This window comes from Macrosteles quadrilineatus, unplaced genomic scaffold (assembly GCF_028750875.1).
Source record: "Macrosteles quadrilineatus isolate MER2022 unplaced genomic scaffold, UCM_ALF_1.0 Scaffold_4__1_contigs__length_99947679, whole genome shotgun sequence".
Lineage (NCBI taxonomy): Eukaryota > Metazoa > Arthropoda > Insecta > Hemiptera > Cicadellidae > Macrosteles > Macrosteles quadrilineatus.
The window spans coordinates 44278578-44305433 of record NW_026542597.1 but is presented as its reverse complement, the minus strand read 5'-3'; the positions used below and the strand labels follow the sequence as shown (position 1 = coordinate 44305433).

The window sequence follows — 26856 nt, the reverse complement described above, 5'->3', positions numbered from 1 at the left end:
CTTATTCTTGTTTTGTTTTTGTTATTGTAAACAGCAGTGTTGCCAAAAAGCGGGTAATTACCCGAAAAGCGGGTAATTTAGTTACCTGGGGGTAATGCTGCGGGTAATGGCAAATAGGCGGGTAAAAAGCGGGTAAATGACAACTGATCAAATATTATTTGTTTTTCGTATTATTACTTTTATATTTCACTAAAAGAAAAATATTTCCTTGTATTTGTCTCCCATTAAAGTAATTTCATAGACTTTTTATTGTTTTACACTACTTCTCTTAACCTTAATCAGTTTGGTTCAGTTCTCACCATTGGGATATAGATCACTCAGTGACTCAGTCACTCTAGTAGGCTACAGCGTTCAGTCGGTTCGTTCGGTTCAGTTTCAGTTTCAGTCAGTACGGTTGTTTGTAGTCTTTTCTTTTGGATTGGAGTGGAAAAACTTTTGGTGGTAGCCTGGCCTTAATTTAATGCCTGAAACCATGGTGGAAGGAACCGTACTAGTGTAGTCTCTAGTATACTTCTAAAGAGGATGAAAAATATAAAACAGGGGAATAATAATATTTATTGGTTATAATAACTACCTATATTTTCTCCCTATTAATAATAAAAAATTAAATTTTTAACAGTACTTACTCATTACTAAATAATTATATCACATAGGCTATCATAAAAAAAACCAAATCATTGTAGGCCTAAGTAACTTATGTAATTATTTTTTTAAGGTCATAAGATTGAAAATTTCATTATGAAGGTTAATTACAAGTCTCAAGTCCCATATTTAGTTCTTTACATCTTAATTTGTGGGATTACTCAAAACTAATTTATCAGGGTTTGTATTCGTTACTTTTAGAGACAGGCAAGAGTGTCGAAAGGGAATTTTTGGTTTGTTGAGGGTAATTTTGAGAAAAAGCGGGTAATTCTTTGCTCTGGAGGGGGTAATTGGGCCATATTGGATTGGCAACACTGGTAAACAGTAGCTTAAACAACCTAGCAATCATTAAAATAAAGAATAAGTTAATATTTAATTTTATAACTATTAGTTTAAACCACGAATACTTGAACTGAATAAACCTTAGAAACATCTTCATATTACAAATTTATTTACTCTTAGTTTAGTTGTTAACATTTTATCTACAGAAATTACAATGGCTGATGATGACTTCTGGAATGAAAGTCAAGTAAAAAAGTCAGCTAAGAAATTTAGCTTTGATGACAGAGAAGTGAGTAAAAGGCAGGCTAATATTAGTTTCTAATTTTGGCAATAACTTAAACTTTTCTAGAATTTAGGTAGGTCCATGGCTGCACTTTACCTTAGGTCCTACACTCATTCATCGATTAATCGATTGTTTTATTCGCTATATCGTTTGGTTAGTTAGGTAAGGTAACTAACCAAACATATATTGAACGAAACAATCGAATAATAGATATTTTCATTCTATTGAGTGTAGGACCTAAAGTAAAGTGCAGCCCATTTATTATATGGATCTGGCTCCAATCGATCGATATATTGATTATTCGATATATCGTTTGGTTAGTCGGGTAAGGTTGACCTAACCAAACGATATATCGAATTAAACAATTGAGTAATCAATATTACTCATTCGGTTGTTTGTGCCAACAGATATGGAAGTGTACCCCTTATAATCATCAGGCCTACAGATGGGGTATGGATAGAGGTAGGGAGCGGATTTGGATGAAGGAAAAGCGATGGTGAGAATGGGGTAAAGTTACTTTTGTATTACACGGAGGCCACCTTTTGGCCTATACTGCGTGCTGTGGCGGTTAAGTAGGCTAGGTTGGGTTATCATACATTTTTATGACTCATCTAGTATCGTTCGATTCATAACAAAACGAGGAAAGTCCTACACAGATATTTATGATATAACCCAACCTAACCTAACCGCTGCAGCGTGCTGTAAAATAAGTTAGTATAGCCTCCGTATAATACAAAAGTACCGGGAATGGTATCATTTTGCTATAAGTTAACTAACACATAGCCCATCCAATGTAAAAATTTGAACACAAAAAACGTGGTGCAATCTGTTGAGGTGGTCTCTATACCAACTTGGCTTAAACTTATGGCAATATTCTGTCTCGAGTGATAAATCACTCGAGGCATTTTAATCAGCTTTTGGTGTGGATTTTAACCAACATTTAACCCATTAAGCCACACTAAACTTACCCTCTGGTGTCTGGTGAGTTGGTCCTGAACTTCATCTATATTTTCTTGGCTTCAAATTTTTACATTGGATGGGAAGTCTAATCTGTGTATAGTCAATGATGGTATAGAATGTGTAAAGCAGGTCTATCTAGACATGTCTATGTTATCTCAACTGAACCCTAAAATGCTACCGACGGTCAGCAAAGATCTTTAAACTGCTTCTGGAAAGTGTGCAACATTTGGAGCTGAAGTCCTTAAAAAGACCTTCTATAAAGCTCTAGTAACAAGGCCATAGGTACTAGCCAAGCCTGAAGAGTCACTTTTTCCACCTTGTCAATGCCAACCGAATTTTCCCAAAAGCCATGCAAAAAATTTGCTAGTTTTAAGTGAAGTAGGCCTAGACCCCCTAGCCTTAACCTCTATAAGTTATTTTGCATTCCTATAACACAATCTAGGTATCTACAGTAGATAATGTTCACTATATTTGGGTTAAATACGCACATAGTGGCGTCCCCATCTTAAATAAGTGATAATTGAACATCAAGTTGGAATCACTGTCCTGGAAGTACAAGCTGAAATCCCCCATCACCATTGGCTTTTAGGTTTTAATCTAAACTTAGTTTATCTTCATGGTTTAGGGTCTAACTTTAGCTCCAAGTCTAAGTTATTTAACCTATGTGGAAGACTATAACACAGGTTGGAAGAAGTGGAACTGAAAAGTAAGCTACATCGTTAAATTTTATAAGCCTACTTGAATAAACTTTAAGTAGGCCTATGTAAAGGGTTAATATTAATGAAGTAATAGGCTAAACAGTGCAGAGGAATAGCCTTTCAATTAAATTGAGTTGATTTAACATCTTTCTAACTACTGGTAAAAATAGACTATGTAGTTTTTAAAAACTAGGCTACCGTCATCACCATTATCACAAATCTTTGAATGATGAAATCTTCCTTTAGCTGCGCTCTCTTTTTAACTCAATCTGGCATGCCTAGGTAGGCCTACCCATTGTATGCAATGTTTGCACGTGTTTTCAGACCACATGGGGAAGTGGTGGAGAATCTACCAGTTTGCAGATGTGTGGAATATCACTTGATGGGACGGCTCAATTATTTCAGCAAGTTCAAGCAGGCCTTAAACAGGGAGAATCGGAGAGCTCCTCAGTGTCTGGTATTAAATCCTCTTTATACATTTATGTAATAAATTAGGAAAACAGCGTTGCCATTAACTTATCACAAGTTATGACACGCTTCAAGCCGGTCCGTCTAAAAGTAAAATGTTTATAAATACCTTAAAACAAATACACTCTTTTTCATTATTTATTAAGAGAGTAGTTTTAGTACAAGAGGTGACTCTGTACTGTAACATCCTTTTTCCGCACGTTCTACTTGACTGATTTATAGGCTACAGCCCATGTTTATTGATAGGCCTAATTTAAAACTCTAGGTTTTTATAATTTGATGTGTTCTGATTAAATTCACAAACGTGAAAATATATGTTTAATTCCGCGTTTAATCCATCAAGATCAAGCTGATGTCGCGAAACGGAGTTTTACCCCCTCGTTTGTGACATCACGTTTGCCCAGGGTGATAAAAATCCGCCACCCCATTGCGTTTGCTGATTCGGTTGCAAGAGCGCCAGGGCTTTGCCCGGGCCTTGCCACCATTGGCGAGCGCCTGTTTCATGTATGCCGCAGTGAAGGTATTAATATCTCCTGTGGTAAAAAAACATTGTTGTCTTCTCCCGCAATCTTTGCAAAATATTAATTATGAAATATAAATTACTCTTCTAAAAATTTTGTGAATGTTGTAATCCCATCCATACCAATGAATAAAAATCCTTTAAGAAGCGAAATGGTTATGGAGAATAGTCAGACTACTCTATCTCTCACTCTCTCTAAGCCAATTCTTTGTCTCTCTCTCTTATTTAGTCAGCTGACTTGGCGGTGCTCGTGACAGTCTACCTAGCGGCCGCTGCGGGAACTATTGACAATTCTTATATTGCCAGACTGAATTTTTTACAAAGGCATTGCGCTTCCTAATGGGTTTGTATTCATTGTCTATACGCTGTCAAACAGTTGTTTTCACTTTCCAGGAACTAACTATAGCTTCTTGCTGCTTTTATTTATCGCCTTTAACCCATCCAACGTGCTTAAAGAAATGTTTTGAATTTTTTAGATTCAAAACGTTCCAACCAGCTTGAACTTCATCAGCTGATTTCAGAAAAATCCTTAAATATATGTAAGTATGATTTAGTTATATGCACAGAAGATGCACACTACAATCGCTATTGCAAATTAATTGACCTTCGTACAATTCAACATCTAAATATATAAAAGGCAAAGCCCTCACTGACTGACTCACTCACTCATCACTAATTCTCCCACTTCCCATTTACCCAGGAGGCTGAAATTCGGTACACCGATTCTTTGGGCATTAAATAGGAAAACTAAGTAGTTTTTTATTCTGATCGGGCTTTCGGGCTTTGCCCCAGTGGCTCTGGAGTTTCCTATGTTAACCTTATGATTTTTCATATTTAAAAGGAATTTCTTAACAGCGGTTTCAATTATACAAGTTGGTTCTGTTCTATGATGTTCAATAGCATTTAAGTTACAAGGATTACCAACAGGGTGCAGCTCTATTATTTTGTAAATTTATGACTACGGCCAATTTGCAACCAAAAGGTGAGTGAGCGTAGCGAACGAACTTCAACCTGGAGGCTAGTTAGCGTAGCGAACGAGCTAACCTGAAGGCAAGTGAGCGGAGCGAACGAGCTCCAACCAGGACATGATTGAGCCATGCGAACAACCTCACTTGTGAAGTTAAACGGGGCAAAGCCCGCGGGTACAGCTAGTTACTTATGAAATAACTAAATCAACATTTACTTTTCACGCAAACAGCAAACTATATTTAAAAATAGTGGAATTGTAAAAAAATCTGTTTAAAATATTAAATTTAAATTTTTGAAGGTCAAAATTGTTTACTTTCTTAAAGCAGAAGTTTAATTGCTATCATACATTTAATGATACCAATCCATTAAACACACAAGTCACTTTTTGTACAATTTTCACAAACATGTTTTAGGATTCCAAACCTGGATTTGAAATAATAAATGTTTGCTTGAATGTTGTAAAAAATTTTTTAACAAAAACTCTGTCATTGCAGTGATGGAAGCAGATTCTCCGCAGTTTATTAACCTCAAGAGTGATCTTGATCCAGCAGAAGAGTTGAGAATACTTCGCCGCAGATATGAAGTTAGTATGATTAGAGTAGGCTACTACTAAAGTTTCCTAAAGCGTGGTATGTTGTTTCAAAATTAATTTCAATAATGTTAACAATATTTTTTTCAATTTAAAATAAAATCAGTTCTCATAATAACACTAAATTGTATGGATTTCATTTACTTCACTTGCGTTTTGACTGCATTCTCATTCAATACTAAAACCACTCAAACAAGTTTTTGGGGATGTCAATTTAACCGGAAAACCCGTTATCTGGACTGGCCTTGGTCCGAGGAGTCCGGATAAAAGGGAGTCTACTGTACCATTAAATGGCCTTATTTCTTTTGTCTGCAGGAAATGTGGGTGTCACCAGATGCCAAAAAAACCGTTAGGAAAATGATGCTTAAAGAACCATTTATACTCGAGCTCTTCCGTTCACTGAAGGATAAGAAGAAATTACTTCAAGAAGCTATTGATTTAGGCGATGGAGATACTATTCTGACTGTATGAAATTTTTTCATCCATTGTAAAATTAGTCAAGTTCTTACAGTAAAAGTAGCCTCTAATAAATCAAATCAAATCAAATCAAATCAAATCAAAAAATCCTTTATTCAAACAGTACATTTCTATACATGAATTGTGTCAAGTCAAGAATAAACATAACTATACATTTGACAAATTTACTACACTAATTAATTAAGAGCTATAATCTATATGTATACACTTTCTCCCCTACAACTACTTACTGTTCAACCATTACAACTAACTATTGATTTGACATACTAATATCTAATTGAAAAAGTCCCCAATCTTGTAGCAGCATTTATCTGACAACAATTTGAACAAACTGGTTTTAAATCTTTTAAAATCTGTCAAACCCTTTATGGTGCTAGGCAGGCTATTATACAATTTTATGCCAGAGTAATATGGAGAATGTTCAATGGTGGAGGTGTTATGTCTAGGGTATGTAAGGCTATTCTTTTGTCTTGTGTTATAGTTGTGAAAATCAGAGTTATTTGGAAAATTTGATCAATTTTGTCTTATATACAAAATTAAATTATATATGTATATACCAGGAAAAGTAAGAATTTTGTGATTTTTAAAAATACTCTTACAGGATTTTTTTCCTTTAAGTCCAAAAATAATACGGATAATTCTCTTCTGCATTTTAAAAACTTTTTTTCTCCTATCTGAATTTCCCCAGAAGATCACACCATAATTAAACAAGTGATAGACATAACCGTAATAAACCATCATGAGAGTGGATATGTCAACAGATTTAGATAAAATAATGAACATAAAATGAGCTTTATTTAAATTTTTTACAACTTCACCAATATGATTTTGCCAAGTCAATTTTTGATCCACTGTGATGCCTAAGAATTTAACTGAGCTTACTGAATTTAGAGAAAGATTCAAATCTAATTTTGTTAATGAGTCTGATTTCTGGTAGTTTTTTTGGAATTCCATCAGAAGAGATTTATCTTTATTTAACGCCAAACCATTTGCTTCAAACCATTTTTCTAGCTGAAGGAAATCTTGTTCAGCTGTTTGTTGCATGAAAATTTTACTATGATCAGTGAAAATAATGGAAATGTCATCAGCAAACATTACTGATTTTGACTTTAAAATCAAAGGTAGGTCATTAATATAAACCAAAAACAGTAGTGGACCTAGTATTGAGCCTTGTGGCACACCCTCTGTGACTAATTTGAAATCAGATTTCAGATTTATTAACCGTAGGTCCACACACTGTTTCCGCATTGATAAAAACGAGGTTGGAACGTTTGGGGTGCAATGACTTGAAATAAAAACACCATTTGGGGAATTAAATAAAACCCGGCCGACTACATGGTTACGGTTTGCTGGAATCTTGAGGACTGGTCAGCAAGGAAACTTTTGGAACGGCGGTTAAACGTGGAGGGAATAGTGGCGTGATGGGTTGTAGCCAATCCGGGAGCTTTATTGAAATCATACGATATGACGTCACAGTCGCCTGATCGCAGTCAGGACACAAATGCAAAACATATTGCCAACTCTTTCTAACACAAATCTAAATATCGTAAAAATGGCAACATTATGGTACATTATTATTGTATACACTACATTTCCTCCCCTTTAAGTTTAAAATATTTTTTTCTTAAAATACGCAATTTTATCAACACATCAAACCAATTAAATAATCATTAAGTAGCCTAAAACAAAAACACTTTTATAAAACAATATTGTATGACTCAATCAAATAATACAAAACAATAAACATTAAAACAAAACAACCTTGATAAAATTGGAAACAAAACACAGAAATAAATATTTACAAATTCAACCTTTCAGGAGGTTTTATTTCTCTGGCAGATCGCCTCAATGGCGATGCTTGTTTGGGTCGATCAGCTGATCGTACAGGTGATGTAAAGGTCACGTCCGGTGGAGTAAGCGATGAGCGCGTACTACTACGTTTACTACGTCCTGGAGTACGAGGTGTACTCGGCATTTCCGGTCTCATGGGTGAAGCCCGACCAGCTGACTGAGCATTGTTACCAACATCCTGGTCAAACATATGTTCAGCTGGAGGCAACACTACCTCTCTAGTAATATCATTCTGTTGATCATTCAAATTTACCTTAGTGTTTAACCCGACCAGCTGGTCAATATGGCGTTTCCATACAATACCTGAGTCTAATTTTACTAAATAAGATACAGGACTTAACATTTTAATCACTACACCTTGTGTCCATTTATTTCTTCCCCTGTAATCACGAACTAAAACAGGCTGTCCTATTGACAGTTCTCTAGTTTGACTTCCCCCTTTGTTTACAATTTGTTTGTTTTGGTTTGACAAAACCGTTTTACTAACAGAAGGACGTATCAAATCTAATGTAGTTCGCAATACTCTACCGAACATTAGTTTGGCTGGAGTTTCATTGGTTGTATTATGTACTGCATTTCGATATGCCAACAAAAATCTACTTAAAGCTAAGTCTGGATTTTGATTTGAAAACAAAGCCCCTCTTATTCTTTTCTTTACTGTTTTTACAGCATTTTCCGCCTGGCCATTACTAGCGGGAAAGTAAGGTGGTGTCAGCGTATGCCTAACCCCATTAGCTTTAAGAAACTTGCTAAATTCACAGGATGTAAAAGGAGGGCCATTGTCTGTGACACACTGTTCCGGAATTCCAAACCTTGCAAACATAGGTCTCAATTTATTTATGACTACTTTGGCAGATGTGGAACTGACCTCCTCTACTTCTATCCATTTACTATAAGCATCAACTACAACCATATACAACTTTGAATTAATAGGGCCTAAAAAATCTATGTGTAATCGTTGCCACGCTGACTTTGGGTATTCCCATACATGTAAATATGACCTTGACGGGCTTTGACGTTCCATGAGACATTGCGAGCAACTATTGGCAAGTTCTTCCATGTCTTTATCTATTGAAGGCCACCATAGATAAGAACGGGCTAGAGCCTTCATTTTGACTAGCCCTAAATGTCCACAATGTAATTCTTGTAACAGTCCCCTTTTATACATTTTTGGAATGACAACCCGATAACCCCACATTAATATGCCATGCTCAATAGTTAGTTCGCTCCGCCTTATGAAATAAGGTCGTAATTCCTCGTTTACCTCATTAGGCCAGCCATACAAGACATAGCCAAATACCTTACTTAACTCGTGGTCTTTTTGTGTTTCCCTCTTAATATCAACAAAACTAATTGGAATATCTCCCTCCGCTAAAAATTGCAAATAGGTTCCTACATAAGGATTTTCCTCATACTGATCGTTAACATGTTTGGCTTGCAAAGGTAAGCGAGATAAACAATCTGCAGAAGCATTTCCCTGAGAGGAAACATATTGTATGTCAAAATCATAGCTGGCTAAAAATAAAGCATACCTCTGTAATCTGCTAGCGGCAAAAGCCGGAAGTCCCTTTTTAGGGCCAAAAATTGACAACAATGGTTTGTGGTCTGTTACTAGTGTGAATTTTCTACCAAACAAATACTGATTAAATCTTTTAACAGCAAACACAATAGCTAAAGCTTCTTTGTCTATTACAGAGTAGTTTGATTCGGCTTTAGACAATGTCCTTGACGCAAAACAAATAGGTTTTTCAGATCCATCTGATTGCGTTTGACTTAACACACTTCCGACCCCGTAGGCAGAACTATCAGTAGCTAACCTCAAGGGTAAATTTGGGTCATAATGCGCCAAAATAGGAGCTGAAACTAATTTGCTCTTAATTAATTGAAACGCTTTGTCACATGATAAATTCCATTCAAATGGAGTGTCCTTTCTGAGTAAATGATACAGTGGGGATACAATGGTAGACATACTTGGCACAAATTTAGAATAATAATTGACTAAACCTAGAAAAGCTTTTAACTGAGTTACATTGGTAGGCACTGGGGCGTTTACAATAGCTTCAATTTTACTAGGAGATGTGCCTAGTCCTTGTTTACTTAATATGTACCCTAAATACTCAACAGATTTACAGAAAAACTGACATTTATTTTGACTTACTGTTAAACCATGATTCTTTAAAGTTTCACACACTTGAATCAACCTCTCTAGGTGCTGTTTGTCATCAGTTCCTGTTACCAAAATATCGTCTAGGAAGCAAACAACGCCGGGAATGTGAGCTAAAATGCGTTCCATTATACTCTGAAATATTCCCGGGGCGGATGCTACACCATATGGAACTCGGTTGTAAATATACAATCCTTTCGATGTACTTATTGTACAATACTTCTTTGATTCCTCGTCTAACTTTACCTGAGTGTAAGCCTGAGAAAGATCGATTTTTGAAAATGTCTCCCCTTTTTGTAAATTATTAAAAATGTCCTCAATCCTTGGAATTGGGTGGCGATTGACTACTAAATAGGGGTTGAGCGTTACTTTAAAATCGCCACATATTCTTATACTTCCGTCCTTTTTCAAAATAGGCACAATTGGAGTTCCCCATTCACTATTGCTAACTTGAGTTAAAATCCCATTATTTACTAATCGATCAATCTCACACTCCACTTTACTTTTGATCGAAAATGGTATAGGTCTGGGTTTGAAAAACTTAGGAATTACATTTTCCTTCAACTCTAATCTAGCTGCATCTCCCTTGTAACAACCTAACACATCAGTAAATACGTCAGGAAATTTACTGTACAGTTTACTGACAATTACAGGTTTTTGATCTAGCTTTTCAACCGTGTTCAAACTATTTTCTTTAGGGATTTGGATCGATATTTCTAGTTCCCTAATCCAGTCTCTTCCCATTAGAGGATCAGCCCCTTTAGACACAACATACAATGTTAACTTTTTATGCTCAGATTCATGCTGTACATTTACGTTAAGTTTTCCTACAGGTTTTATTGGCTGGTTTGTATAGGAGCTCAAAACTAAATTAGTGGGCATTAATTCGAGATCAGAGAAATTATCGTTATAACACTTTTCAGAAATTACTGACACGCATGCTCCACTGTCAACCTCAAATGGCAATACAGTATGTTCTACTTTAAGATTAACCGTGATAGGTTTTATTCTATCCCTCTGTTTACTTTCCTCATCATTTATGGAAAATAAATTAGCTAAATCACTATAATCATCGTCATTGTCATTGACACCTGTGTTCTCTACATAGTTTTGCTTATACTTATGAGACTTGTTACCAGAGGTAAACTTAGGTGTACAGTTCTTTTGTCCATCTTTACGCTTATCATTAAATGCAAATTTAGATTGTGACTCACCATTGTTTTTCTTCATCAGACACGCACTTTCTAAATGGCCTTTCCTCTTACAAAAATTGCAAGATAAACTTTTAAAACGGCACTCACTTTTTAAATGACCAGATTTACCACAACAATAGCACTTTACTTCACTTTTTGAGCGCTGCCACGGCTTCCGCTGCTGCTGCTGCTGCTTCGAAGCGACGTTGTGGAGACGACTTCCTCCCCCCGTGTTGTGGTAGGTCAGGGCCGCGGTGTCTCTAGCTGCCAACTCCATCGATGTGGCTATTTGGACCGTCTTCTCGAAGGTGAGATCTTCTTCGCCCAGCAACCTCTTCTTGGTGGCGTCGTCCCTCAACCCACTTACGATCCTGTCCCGAAGATGATCCGGTAGTTTGTCCTTAAACTCGCAGTTGACAGAGAGTTTCTTCAGGTTGACGATGTAATCAGCGACTGATTCATGCTCTAATTGTGTTCGTAGACTAAACTTGTACCTTTCGGCAATAAAAGAAGGTTTTGGATGAAGATGTCCCTTAATGATCCGTACAATATCCTCGTAGCTCTTAGTAGCAGGTTTGTCTGGTGTACATAAGTCTTTGAGCAGGTTATAAGTTTTCACTCCGACAACCGTCAAAAGCGTACTAACCTTTTTAGCGTCGGTAATATCGTTACATGTAACAAACAATTCAAAACGCTCGATATATGAGTCCCAAGTTTCTTCCGAATTATCAAAAGGACCGATCGCACCGATGAACGACATCTTGAAATTTAATAAAGTTCCAAAGTTATCAATAAGGTTCTCATCAAGCGGCATTAATGTTTCACTCACACGCACTGTTCGAAGTTAACTTGACCGAATTCTTCTGTAAACACACGTACCTTCCTACGGTGCATTAGAAGTTCAATTGTCACTTTTAAAAACACACGTACCTTGCTACGGTGCACTTCGATTGTCACTTAAATCACTTAAAAACTTTTTACGCGTTGAGTCATTTTCGTACCTCGTCGCCACTGGAACGTTTGGGGTGCAATGACTTGAAATAAAAACACCATTTGGGGAATTAAATAAAACCCGGCCGACTACATGGTTACGGTTTGCTGGAATCTTGAGGACTGGTCAGCAAGGAAACTTTTGGAACGGCGGTTAAATGTGGAGGGAATAGTGGCGTGATGGGTTGTAGCCAATCCGGGAGCTTTATTGAAATCATACGATATGACGTCACAGTCGCCTGATCGCAGTCAGGACACAAATGCAAAACATATTGCCAACTCTTTCTAACACAAATCTAAATATCGTAAAAATGGCAACATTATGGTACATTATTATTGTATACACTACAGAGGTTATCCACTTTATAGCCATGCCTGACACACCATAAAAGTTTAGTTTTTGTATTAATAGGCTATGGTTTACACAGTCAAATGCTTTTGACAGATCACAGTAGAGACCAGCTACTGCCTGCGATCTGTCAAGAGCACCTGTGACTTCGGTAATAAAGCTAAAGATTGCATCTGTCGTACTCCGTCCCTTCCGGAATCCAAACTGACATGTATCCAAAATTTGAGATGTTTCAAAATGATCACACAATCTATTGAAGACGACTTTCTCAAATATTTTTGAGAAACTAGGCAATAAAGAAATAGGTCTGTAGTTGGATATATCTTTTGGGTCACCCTTTTTAAAGACTGGTATTATGTTTGATATTTTTAATAGGTCAGGGAAAACACCAGTATACAAAGAAATGTTTATCAAATGAACAATGGGTTGAGCAATAAACTCTGAACTTGATTTCATTAATGAAGTTGAAATTTCATCCCATCCAGAGGCTTTAGATGACTTTAAGTATCTCATGCTCATACTTAATACTATCTCATGTATTAAAAAAAAACTTGCAAAACTTATGACAGCTAGCCTGACCATACTACTGGACCGAATTACACTCGGGTTGTACAATAAAAAAGGTTATCGGTCCTATATGTGCAGGTTTTATTTGTATTTTGAAAATATTTATGTTGACCCTTTGCGGTCGATTAGCGAGTATCGGTCGCAGCCAGCCATTTTCCCGACAGCTCAAAAATGGCGACCTATAGGCCTACTCACAAAAATAATAATAATAATAATAAGGCTAGAATTTAAAAAGTTTATCTTTGCAATCGAATGGCAAGTATAGGTCACCACAAGCCATTTTCCCGACTCCATGGCAACCTATACTCGCCGAAAAAAGAAAAAAAAACTACCTCAAAGGGTTAATTGGGTCAAAAAATGGAAATTAAACTTTTCTAATGGAGATTTAACATGGGGCTAGTTCTATATATTAATAGACAAATATTAATTAGGCCTATATAATATTATCATTATTGGCGTAATATCATTGGGTACTTCTTACAAATTTTTCTCAATAAACTTAGCAAGCTGTTTCTAAAAGCCCACATAATATGTTGTGTTTATTATATTTATTTATAAACTTAAATTAAACCACAAATAAGTACAATGTAATGTTCAGTACACACTTAAGTTATTTACTTTAAAATAATAAACATTTGACTTTTGTAATTTATTTGTATTTTTCAATGTCTTGACCAACACTTTCTAAAACACAGTTTTAAATGCACAATGTGTTTTTATTGTTTGTGTTATCACAGAATATGCCTAACCTAGAACTCTCACTAAGTTAAAAAAAAAAAACTTGTGTTTAAATCTTCTAGCATCTACACCAGAATCTAGAAGCGCTGCTGTCACTCACTGGCAGAGTTAGGCAGACATGGGGACGGTGGAAGAGGGAACTGATGTCACTACACTGCTTCTATCAGCTGATCATAAATAAATGTGAAATGTCTTCAATTACAATACCACAATGACAGCAACGCTTCTAGATTCTGGTGTAGACACTAGCAGATTCAAACACAAGGTTTTTGGCTTTGTGAGAATTCTGTGATAGGTTCTTATTCTGTGGTTTTTTCCTTTCTGTGACAAGTTTAGGTCACAGACTACTGTACATGCATTTATACACTCTACTCTTTCTTTTGTCTAGGTTGTAATATTTCTTTCAAGAACACTCAAGAAGACCTACTTCAACCAGATTTTATTAGAGATGCCAGTAGCTGCTACTCACTATGTTGCGTACCTCTCCACTCGCATGAAGGTGTCTGAGCTAACTGATCTCTTAGAGTAAGTGCCATTTTTTCTCAAGTTTTAACTGCATAGTCGTGCATTTTTGCAAATTCTCATTAATGTTTAAGTGTGAGTTTTGTACGTTTCTAAATTTCCACTGCCCAGGACCCCACGAAGGAGGTTGTTGGTCGGAGATTAACTGTAAAACTATATAAGAGGTAATCCCATTGAGTTCTGTGAAATTGCATTCCTTATAGAGTTGTGGTAATCGTGTAGGCCTACTGATTGGTCTCAATCTCAATCTAAGTATTTTGTTTTTCGCCCAATGCTGAAACCAAATCTTTATGTTTCGGGCTAAAATATGGATTTTTGTTATCATTCATTTTTCGTTTGAGTCTGATTTTTTAACTATTACCCCAAGTACCTCAGTAATAACTCTGTAGCATAGACTACCCAACACAAGTAGACTTCTCATCCCATTGTAAGTTTTGAAGCACGTTTTTCGTGTCTAGTTTATGTACGGTGACACTGGGCGCTAGTGTCGACAACATTTTGTTTCTATTATTTTAGGGTTAATTTCTTGATTTGTGCTTTACTGTTTGGTTATATAACTAGGGGACAAGTTGTTGTTTATGATTAGATTGTATTATTTGGTTAAACAAGGTTTTAAATTACTGGGACACAAATTGTAAACAAAACACAACCTCTACATAAACCATACAGAACAAACAATAAAATTGTCTTCAGCCGTTCCATAAGGATGAGAAATCTACTAAGGGAGTATATTTTATCTATGTCTGTAGTCTTGTAACTGATGAAAAAAAAATTAAAACTGTGGAAATGATGTTTTGATGTGTACACAATTGTTTACATTCCCCAAAATGCTATGTAATTCAGTTGATAAAATTGAACTCCAAAGCTTGGTTCGACATTTGTGGCAAGCACACTACAAAACAGAGAAATTTAAATTGTTATGATTTACATGTAGGGTAGATGGTGTAAAACTTGTGTCATAACATGATATTAGAAATGAAGGTTAAGAGTACTCCATATAAAACAAATATAATAGGCCTATATTTATTTTATATGGTTTACTTTAGTTTGTTTGTTCATCAAAAAATATTTCTTACTTTCTGGTCATCCCACTTATAATCCTATATTTTAATTCGCACAGGATTTACCTCCACCACATTCTAACCAGTTTTTATTTCCAGGATGTTGGGGAAAAACAAAGATGCTTCGGTGAGTCCTATTTTCTATCTTTACCATTATTTTATTGTTTTTTACCACAATTTGCTATAGCGATAAGTTACCGGTATGTATTTTTAATATTTCAGTATGATATTACATATAACCAGGTAAATATTCAGGGTGTTCAGACGACCTGAAAACCGGGAATTGGTAACTAAATTTTGATGACCAGGAAAACATCTTTGAATTGTATTTAAATTTTATATAGGACGGGAAAAATTTAATTTTTTAATGATAAAAAAATCTGCCCAAAATTTCTATTTGTTGTCGATTAACATTATCAAAACTAGAATTTCAAAAAAACTGAAACATTGATATTGTTGTGATTACGTCAAATCAACACATTTGTAGCTGCGATCATGTGAAATCATCACAGGTGTTGCTGCAATCATGGTAGACTATTATAGTTATTGCCGATATTGCTAGAAATAATCAAAGAGTTTGACATGATTGCTAGGGATGACCACAGATGTTATCAGAATTGCAAGAAATGATTCTCGGTTGTTGGTGCAATTGCAAGAAATGATCACAAACGTTTTTTGCCATTACTGTGAAAGGTGTATTGCCATGATCACTGAATATTCAAGAAAGTTGTTGTGATCTTGGTAAAGTATTACAAATGTTGCTGCGATAATGAGATACTATAACTGATGTTGTAGTAGCAGGGTAATCACCACCATTAGAGCCATAACTGAAGAACAAGATCAGGGGAGTTAGCATGGTTACTGTATGTTCACGAACATTATTGCAACCTTAAAAAGCTGCCACGGTCATTGCCGCAATTGTGGCAAGTCATTATAAATGTGTTGCATAACGAGATATGATCACAGTTGCTGGCATAAGCCAGGTTGGTTTTTCACACATTTTCATTTAAAGGAAGTAGTAGACCCCTTTATCATGAATTGTTTTAGATGAAGCAGTTTGAGATTGCTTGTCAGAATTCTCAAAGACAAATGCAAAGGCTTGTGACCTGCTCCAAGAACCATCTGTTTGAAGGAAGAGATAGTCAGATCCTGGAACATTATATTAAGTTCCTTGGTGAGCTTTTATATTTCAGTTTCTGTTGTAATAAGTGGGAAAGTCGTGAAAAGTAAGAATCTCTAATTTCTTAATTGATTGTCTGTTTATTCCTTTAGCTTAACAATAGCTTAAACAATTAAAATATTGAACTTTTTGTACTAAAAGAGAAGTAAGTTTCATTTAGGATCAAATTTGTGTAGATTAACTTGTAACTATTATCATTGACCTACAAAATTTACAGTTTATTCATGTATTATAGCCACTTTGTACTTAATTTTAACTGTTTAGATTTTGAACCTTTTTTATTTCAATTTTATATTATGTTAGCTTGTATTATTTTAATGGCTGATACTTCCTAAAATATTGTGTGTTCAACTGAAAGTGAAAGAGTGACTACACTTTTATTTCCTTAACAAACAGAACAAAAGTGACCTGAGCACAACAAATACTGCAAACACCAAGAGTAGACAAAACCTAAATAGGTTTCAAAAGATTTAAAAAACTAAATTAAGAGTGAATTTCATACATTGATCTCTTTTGATGCTTAGTGAGTATGATTTCTTTCAGAGTGGCAAGCAGAGGCGAAGATCGGTGAGGAGTCTGTGGTGGACTGTTTGTTTACTCTATGTGAGCTGCACTGGGGGGAGGCAAAGCCCCCTCTTTCCCCCCTCCTATTCACCCAGCTGCAGGGAGTCTGCGACAAGCAGTATCAGTGGACGGCCATAACTGCATTAGCCAAGCGTCAGGCCTGGCAGGACATACAGACATTCCTCATGGCAAAAGTAACTATGTGTACAATGTTAGTTGAGAGAATTATTGTGGAGATTTTCCATCATGATTAATAAAAAAACTTTTCGCTTTGTTTTGGATATGGAATATCTGATTTCGAGTGAGAATGTATGTAAAATATTACAAGGTTAGTACACAAATTCAGATAAAACTGGAAATTATTAAAAAACAACATACAGAAAAAAAACAAACACTTATTTCAGATCCTAAAGTGTCATAAAAATTAAAAAGGTTAAAAATCCAGATATAACTGGAAACTGCAAGAGAAAAACTGTTTATTACTACAGAGAGAACTCTATAGCTGACAAAAAGAGAGAAATCCTAGAAAGAAAACAAGACTAGTACAAATAGTAGGTAGATGAACCCAATGAACATGCCTGCATTATGAACTTGCATTATGTTGTAAAGTAGGCTATTTTACCTACGACCGTTTTTTAAACTAGCCGTTTCAGTTCGGTTCTTAGAATTGAAAAGATTCACTTAACAGCACTGTTAACTTACTTAACAGCATTGTTTTACTTAACAACATCAGTAATGGCCCGATGAGGTTCAAGGATTGAGAGAAAAGATGTAAAATTGTAATGCTTTGAACTTAAGTAATCAGCAAATAGTGGTTGGTACAATGTGTCGTTGCATCACATTTAGTGGCTATGAGAGGTTTTAAACGAAAACATAATCTCTTTTAGAAGCTACTAGCTGTAACCCGCGGGCTTTGCCCCGTTTAACTTCTTAATTTTCAAGATGATCTCGTTCGCATGGCTCAATCACGTCCTGGTTGAAGTTCGTTCGCTGCGCTCACTCACCTTTAGGTTGGAGCTCTTTCGCTACGCTCACTCACCTTTAGGTTGGAGCTTGTTCGCTGCGCTCACTTGCCTTCAGGTTAGCTCGTTCGCTACGCTCACTTGCCTTCAGGTTAGCTCGTTCGCTACGCTCACTCACCTTTTTGGTTGCAAATTAGCTGTTGTCATAAATGTAAAAGAAATAATAGTGCTGCACCCTGTTGGTAATCCTTGTAACTTTAATGCTATTGAACATCATAGAACAGAACCAACTTGTTTAATTGAAACAGCTGTTAAGATTCATTAATTCCATTTCTCATAAGGTTAACATGGGAAACTCCAGAGCCACTGGGGCGGAGCCTATTGGACGGATCACGAAATTGATGGTGTATAAACCTATTCCATGACATTCTACACGAATGTACCAAGTTTCGTGGCAATCGGTTCAGCGGTGTCCGAGTTTATCACCCCCAAACAAACAAACAAATATATATACAAACATCCTCTTTTATATATATAGATAGATGAGTAGTGATTGTTAGTAATTAAAAAAACGTTCATAGGTAATGTAGTGTATGTAGGCAACTCGGGTAATTAATATAAAAAAAATGTATTTATATTTAATAGCATATATCGTACCTTTAATTTCTACTTGTGTCAATAACACTACCTTAATGTGATCGTAGCGTAAACTACTATTCAGCAATATTTTTTGGCTTGGATTTTGGTTCTTAAGATCACACAGATTTGTGTTAGATAGGTGGCTCAGTTGCCTTTGGGATGTTTGTTTTAATGAAACGTATCTATTGTAAAAATTTAAAAATTTCATATTTTTATTTTTTTTTATTTATTACTTAGTACAGCACATATACAATGAATTTACAGTACCAAACTGCATAAGCCTTAAAAAAGAAAAGGCTTGTCCGCAGCGTTTCTTTTAATACTAATTATCTTTTCCATCTTCATCTTGGTCTTGAGTCAGTGTGAACTATTTACAGTACAAAAATATACTTCCTACTTCTTAAACAGTAATAAATTTGGCTTATAACATTTTTACATGATTACAAACAATTTAAATATTGAAGGGGCAAAAAAAACTGTAGAAAAATAAATTAAACGAGGTGTTAGCCCGTCCTACGTACGGGAAACGGTGTAGGCCTAATTCAGGACAGCTAGTTTACACGTATAAAGACAAATGTTATTGCAGCCTACAGTAGAAGGAGTAATTATCAATTGAGAATTGTATAGGCCTAGTCAACGATATCACCTTCCATTGCATACCTAACTCTTCAATAATCAATATCACCACAATACAATTACTCATACTATACACAATTTCCAGTAGGTCTGAATTGAAACTCCCTAAAATAAAACGAAAACATAAAAAAAATCACAGTACACATAATTATAACGGTGGTGTCCTGACATCACTAAACGAATCGTCCATACACATCCTTTATGTCAATTTCACTGCATCAATTAATTAATTGCTAAATAAATAAGTGTAAACAAAGAAAAGTAAACACAACAACATATTAGTTTGTTTTGTAAACAGCTGAGTCAAAAATAATATTCTTTTAAACAAAAGAACTGGTCACATGTGGAAGGAATTTAAAAAGTAAAAACGCTAGTAAAGCTAGTGACGTAATTAATTGTCTATGTTTATTATCCATTCCGTTATCAGTTCCAATATCCTTGATAATTAAACCACCCTCATTGAATCAATGTACATCGTAATTCCCCATATTCATTTATTTAAACTATAATATATTTAGCGCCTCCAAACTTAACCACAACTAAACACACGCCAAACAACTTTTTTAGATTTCATAAATGGATGGTTAGTCTAATTGCAGTAAATAGGTCAATGATGACGTTGTGTTCAATCTATGTCATTCTTCTGTATATCTTTGGATAACAGCCGTCTGAGGTTGTGGTGGTAATTTAAAATCGTATTCCTGAGAATTCTTGATCTCCATCTTTATGACATCAATATTTCCGGGCCTAATCAAAACAAAGTTCAAGCATTCAAAAACATTGATTGTAAACAAAAAGCTGCCAAGATGAATCAAAACATGTAAAAATTGTGATTTTCCTACCCTTTCCAAAAAGGTTGAGCAGTAAAATAATTTGCATACCTTTTTTATTTAACTCGTGTACAGAGCCTCGACTTGTACACATCGATGGTGTTACTTATCTCGGTGGTCTACTAATCTTACTTATTTCCTATAATCAATGACAAAATCAGAGTAAATAACCTCATAGTTCTATAGGGCATTTTTATAACTAACCAGCTGTTAGTTGCAACAAATTATATTGCTCCAAAACAAATCGAAGATTACAAAGATTTGAAAATAATTTGAACATCCTAGTATTTTAAAACGTTTTTATTAGGTCGCTTTCTTGTCCGCTACAAATTTTGCAACCGATTTTATACTAACTTCCCGATGAGCTAGGGACTTGAAACTTGAAACATATCTCACAAATGGAAGACAATGCAATATTATACAATTTAATTTTCATATTTACCTTGGGCTACGCCCCATGGGCTTGTTTTTATTAAATCGATTTCTTGCAAATTTTGATACTTCCCGATGAGCTAGAGACTTGCAATTTGAAACATAGCTCACAAATGGATGACATTGCAATATTATATCATTTAATTGTCATATTTCCTTTCGGGCTACGCCCCATGGGCTTGTTTTTATTAGCTCGCTTTCCTACAAATTTTGATATCAATTTTAAACGATGTTCCCGATAAGCTAGAGACTTGAAATTTGAAACATAGCTCACAAATGCATGACAATTGACAATGCAATATTATATCATTTAATTTTCATATTTCCCTTGGGCTACGCCCCATGGGCTTCCAAATTTTTCATGTTTACATTTTGAAAGGATGTAAATATATCAACTAATTTAAGTCAGCTGTAAATACTTAAATTTGACAGTTCGAAGAGCAGAGGTTAAGAGGTACAGGTTATGCTCCCAAGAGATTCTTTATACAAACAAACATTTCAAAATAAAGATAAACAATCTGATTGCAATATACAAGGTATCAAGGTGTTTGTAAATAATGTCAATTTTTGTTTATTTAGTATTCTATAAAGTAAACAATAAATATTTCGAGTGAATGCATTGCAGAGAAGTACTATATTTCAGAAACATTGCGATTAAATAGATTGATATATTTATAGTTAGTAGGTAGGCCATACATGCAATCCAATACATAATTATATGCAAAGAAACTCAAATAAACCTTATATTTCCCACATGCCTCTGTCTTAATCTGATATAGATGCTTGAAATAGATTTAACATGCACACACATTAAAACTAAAAAGTATAAAATAATTTATAAATAACAAACATTTTTAAACAAAACGTTTTTAAACGCCCTAAAAAGTAGAAAATAATTTACAAATAATTTATAAAAATGTAGAGAGAGTAAAAATACTTGTACGATTTAAAACGAAAAACGTTGGGTGCATGCAATTAATTGATAATAATACATTAGTTCAGTAGGTGAAGGTAATTGTAAACTATCTATTGCATGCACCCCACGTTTTTCGTTTTAAATCGTACAAGTATTTATACTCTCTCTACATTTTTATAAATTATTTGTAAATTATTTTCTACTTTTTAGGGCGTTTAAAAACGTTTTGTTTAAAAATGTTTTTTATTTATAAATTATTACTATGTATATTAAATTAATCTGTCATCCTCTTACAGAAGAATTGAACGTATCAATGATTAGCATTACACATAGTATAAATAAGTCAACCCTAAGTATGTCTTTACATTTTTATCCAAATGCTGTATTTGTGACACAAAAGCTGAATGTTTACAGCTGTTATGTTAAGCAAATTATTTTACTGCTAGTTTAGAATCTTAGCGTCGGCTGCTAGACTTTTTAAAAATTAAAACTTAATTTATAAAAAACTGGGACCCTAAACTAAAATTATGGCTTCGACATTCCCTAGTTCTCAAAATTATCTTTCTTTCAACACAAAAATCATGAAAATCCGCCGAGTGGTTGATTCAGAATCGTAAAATAAAAAAAACACTGTTTCGTTTTAATATTATAGAAGATGTAAAAAATAAGAACAAGTGTAAATATTCAAGGAATCTTCTTAAAATTATATAACATGGGGATATACTTTCAGATTACAAACATTCAACAACAAATATATATCTAACAAGGAATAATAACAGCTGAAACAAACTTTATAACATATAATAAAACAGGAACTATATTTTTAACAGTTGATAAAAGATATATATATATATATATATGTAAAATTCTGTAAAGAATAAATATGATTCATGTATCACTCTTCATCCATCTTTCTTATAAACTTCACTCTATTGTGGACCAAGCACAGAAGTGTTTTGGTGACGTTCAGAAATAAAGCGACAAAGTCCCTATTCAGGAAGAAATAATGGATACACAACTAACACAAGAAAAGAGCTCCAAGCAGTCGATAGCACACAAAAGTTGACAACTTAATTAATTTATAACAGCCATTTTACTACATCCGTCTGAAGAAAAAACCCCTTTATGGGGCGACGAATGAAATAAACTGTATTGTCCAACTTTTTATGAGCTATTAAATGTCTGGAATTATTTTCTTGTTAGTAATATCCCTTCCTTCTTCCTCGTCATATTCTGAAGCTTAATGTTTTTTCTCCCAAAAGTCTGAAGTCCCTTAGTCTTCATTTATTTGCGTGTTTCAGAGTTGGCTACGAGGACCAAAGTTGCGAGTGACGTTGCCTCTAGACCACATCGTAGTGGCACTGCATTCTAGTGGTGCGCCTGAAGACACCTTGTACACCTTCCTACAATTAATAGACAACGTAGACAAACGGCTGGTGCTGGCAAGACAGGTGGCGTGCGATAAGGCTATAATACAGGTCAGTAGTGGTGGTTTCATTATGTATTAAGGTGCAATGTAAGTTTCAAGTGCGGTTACGTCAAAAATCAATATTTTTTATCTAATAATGGTTTATCTTCCCTATGTTGCGGTCAGAGTGATCAGTTGTATTATAAATCACTCACATCACTGTTGGTAAAAAAAACAGCACTAGGACAGTCGAGCCATAACTTATCTACCATAGCTCATATTTGCAATAATTGTCTGGTTGATCAGCATTAAAAAGATGTTAGGTTTTGTCTCTATTGTGTTAAGTTTTAGTACCAGGAGCTTTGCTCGGATTGAATTAAATATTAAATTTATTAGATAAGCTATTTAGCTAAATTAAAGATATTTGTACGTTAATCAATGTGAACAAATTTTAGATGATACAAAGAAAACATTTTAATACACCTTATATATTTTATACATAGGTTGCTGTTGCTATAAAAATTACCTGTATCATCTGTTTTATTAACTGCAGCTACAAAAATGTATTGACAATAACGTGGGTAAAGGGCTGTAGGGATTTTTCTGGATTTTTCCCAGCTTGTGACCAATTTTTGGCAGCATGAAAGAGCTGTAGTTGATTTGTACTACAACGGAACAAGTAACACACGCCTTTATTTGTTAATTCTTACGTTTCAGAAGCCCATTCATCATGATATTTTTTTGTGTCCAAAACATAGTAAAGGAAATACAATCATAATATAATATTCAAATCAAATGGGAAATTAGCTAGGCAATGGGAATTGCCTGATAATTAGTTACTCTGGCTTGGCCAATAGAATGTGACATGGATCCCATACTGTGAATGTGATAGAGCAGAAAATGACTGTCTCAAAAAGAATTTACATACCTATTATATCATTTCATCTCTGTAACTTACAAAATAGTTACAATATTATTTAGTTTTGTAAATAATATAATAGTGATGGTCGGATCCGGATATCGGACTACCGGATCCGCCGGATCCGAGCTAGAACCGGCACCGGATCGGATCCAAAAAATTCCGGATCTTGGGCTGGATCCGGTTTTGATGGATCCGATTTTTTCAAATTTTTCCCCGATTTTTTCCTAACACAAAGCTTTCTGTATCACTGTACAACCCCGATTTTTTTACCAACACAAAGCTGTCTGTATCACTGTACAACACCGATTTTTTACTAACACAAAAAGCTGTCTGTATCACTCTACAACCCCGAATGTTTTTACTAGCATAAAGCTGTCTGTATCACTGTACAACACCGATTTTTTTACTAACACAAAGTTGTCTGTATCACTGTACAACACCGATTTTTTACTAACACAAAAAGCTGTCTGTATCACTGTACAACCCAGATTTTTTACCAACACAAAGCTGTCTGTATCACTGTACAACACAGATGTTTTAACTAACACAAAGCTGTCTGTATCACTGTACAACCCCGATTGTTTACTAAGACAAAAAGCTGTCTGTATCACTGTGCAACACCGAGTTTTTACCAACACAAAGCTGTCTGTATCACTGTACAACACCGATTTGATTACTAAACACAAAGCTGTCTGTATCAATGTACAACACCGATTTTTACTAACATAAAGCATTCTGTATCACTGTACAACCCCAATTTTTTACTAACACAAAAAGCTGTCTGTATCACTCTACAACCCCGAATGTTTTTACTAGCACAAAGCTGTCTGTATCACTGTACAACACAGATTTTTTTACTAACACAAAGCTGTCTGTATCACTGTACAACACCGATTTTTTACTAACACAAAGCTGTCTGTATCACTGTACAACCCCGATTTGTGTAATAAACACAAAGCTGTCTGTATCACTCTACAACCCCGATTTTTTACCAACACAAATCTGTCTGTATCACTGTACAACCCCGATTTTTTCCTGTTTTTTTTACTAACACAAAGCTGTCTGTATCCATGTACAAGACCGTTTTTTCCCCGAGTGTTTGTCTCTTGATGCAAACAACTTATATGGCAAGGACATGTCTCGATGTTTGTATCTAGATGCAAATAACTTGTATGGCAAGGCCATGTCTCAGTGTTTGCCTCTTGATGCAAATAACACATATGGCAAGGCCATGTCTCAGCGTTTGTCTCTTGATGCAAATAACTTATATGGCAAGGCCATGTCTCAGTGTTTGTCTTTTGATGCAAATAACTTATATGGCAAGGCCATGACTCAGTGTTTGTCTTTTGATGCAAATAACTTATATGGCAAGGCCATGACTCAGTATTTGTCTTTTGATGCAAATAACTTATATGGCAAGGTTATGACTCAGTGTTTGTCTTTTGATGCAAATAACTTATATGGCAAGGCCATGTCTCAGTATTTGTCTCTTAATTCAAATAACTTATATGGTAAGGTCATGTCTTAGTGATTGTCTCTTGGTGCAAATAACTTATATGGCAAGGCCATGTTTCAGTGTTTGTCTCTTGATACAAATAAATAACATATATGGCAATGGCATGTATCTTTCCGAACTCAATCCGACCCGATTTTTCGGATATCTTCACACCTCTAGTTTTTAGTTTTGTACCTGGATGATAAGCTAACGGCCTATAATTTCGTCTAAAAAAAATATCCCGTTAGTATTTTAATCTCACCCGATGCTTCGTGATAAAAAAATAATAAAAGTATGATTTAAATTGGCATTCTGTTAATTACGTTTTTTTTTTTACCCGCCCTTATGACAGTGTGTATCTGGATCCGAAGATCCGGATCCGAATTTTTTAAGATCCGGATTCGGATCCGGTACCAACATTTTCTTGGATCCGCCCAACACTATAATATAACAATATTCTGAAAAAGCTTTAGTAAAAGTTTATAAGCTTTTATAAAACTGTGTGAAATAATCTCCCACAAAGGAGAATTTTCTCATGTGTGTGGAAGAGAGACTATTTTGGATATTTTTTAAGATATAGAAAGGATTTTTGAACGGCTTCAAACTTATGCTGGAGGACTGAGCGATTGGTGGCTAACATATTATTAATTTATATTAATTTTTCATGATATTATTTTTTTTGGATACCGGTTAGTAGATCATTAATAATATTATTAAGATTCAATCTCTCATTCACAGGTTAGTTGATATTCATTTGTTTCAGGCATCAATGAATCTCCGAGACAAGCAGTCGTTGCCCAGTCTTCGATCTTAGTTACCTTCAGGTTAGCTTAGCTGAACCTTTGACTGATTTAAAGGTATAAGATAATATGTTAATTTGCTTTAAAAAGCAGTCAACGCTCAATTACCACTCTGGGATCTAGAAGTTACCTCCGACATGCTTGTACTACAATGTTGTTTTGATTGAATGCTCGTCCAAGCAGGGTAACTGTACTGTGTTAACATGTTTTTATCTATCCGTACTCATTATTTTTTCTTGGTTTAGTTTTTTGCTATGCTCAAAAGAAATTCCAGTTATTCCAGTTTAATATTTTAATAAGATAAAAAAATGGAATATTCAAATGATTTAAAATACTAAATTTGTAAAAAGTGTTAATCCAAAATAATTTGCACACAAAGAAATTATTCAACAAAAAACCATCAGATTTTTTTTTTAATCTGATATCTATTGGCAAATGTAATAAGCTACCGTAAGTAACTACTTGAATATCTAGAAGGGAAAATTCCAAATATCTGAAACAAAGCATTAAGGCTATAGTAAAATGATTGCTGACTGATCAAAAACCCCATCATACCCAATGTTATGAATGCCAGCGTAAAATTATTGAGGCTTGAGTATACTTCTGTGTGTTGTAGCTTGTATATTTTGCATAACATAATCAATTTACAAGGGAATTATACAAAACATGTAATGTATTGTTTTAAAACACTGTGATATTATGAGGAAGATACGTCTATTTTATAATAAATATATTTACTGTATACACTA

At 34.8% G+C, this 26856-nt stretch overlaps 1 protein-coding gene across 1 annotated transcript; it reads left to right on the top strand.

The window, feature by feature from the left end:
• The first annotated feature begins 965 nt into the window (after positions 1-965).
• On the top strand, positions 966-26856 carry LOC128993331 (vacuolar protein sorting-associated protein 16B). Its single transcript, XM_054417162.1, has 11 exons — positions 966-1213; positions 3190-3322; positions 4330-4392; positions 5317-5405; positions 5727-5876; positions 14129-14265; positions 15423-15450; positions 16371-16497; positions 17047-17261; positions 22784-22960; positions 26071-26856. Exons 1-11 carry the CDS (start codon positions 1139-1141, stop codon positions 26119-26121), a joined length of 1245 nt encoding a protein of 414 aa, XP_054273137.1. The 5' UTR covers positions 966-1138; the 3' UTR covers positions 26122-26856.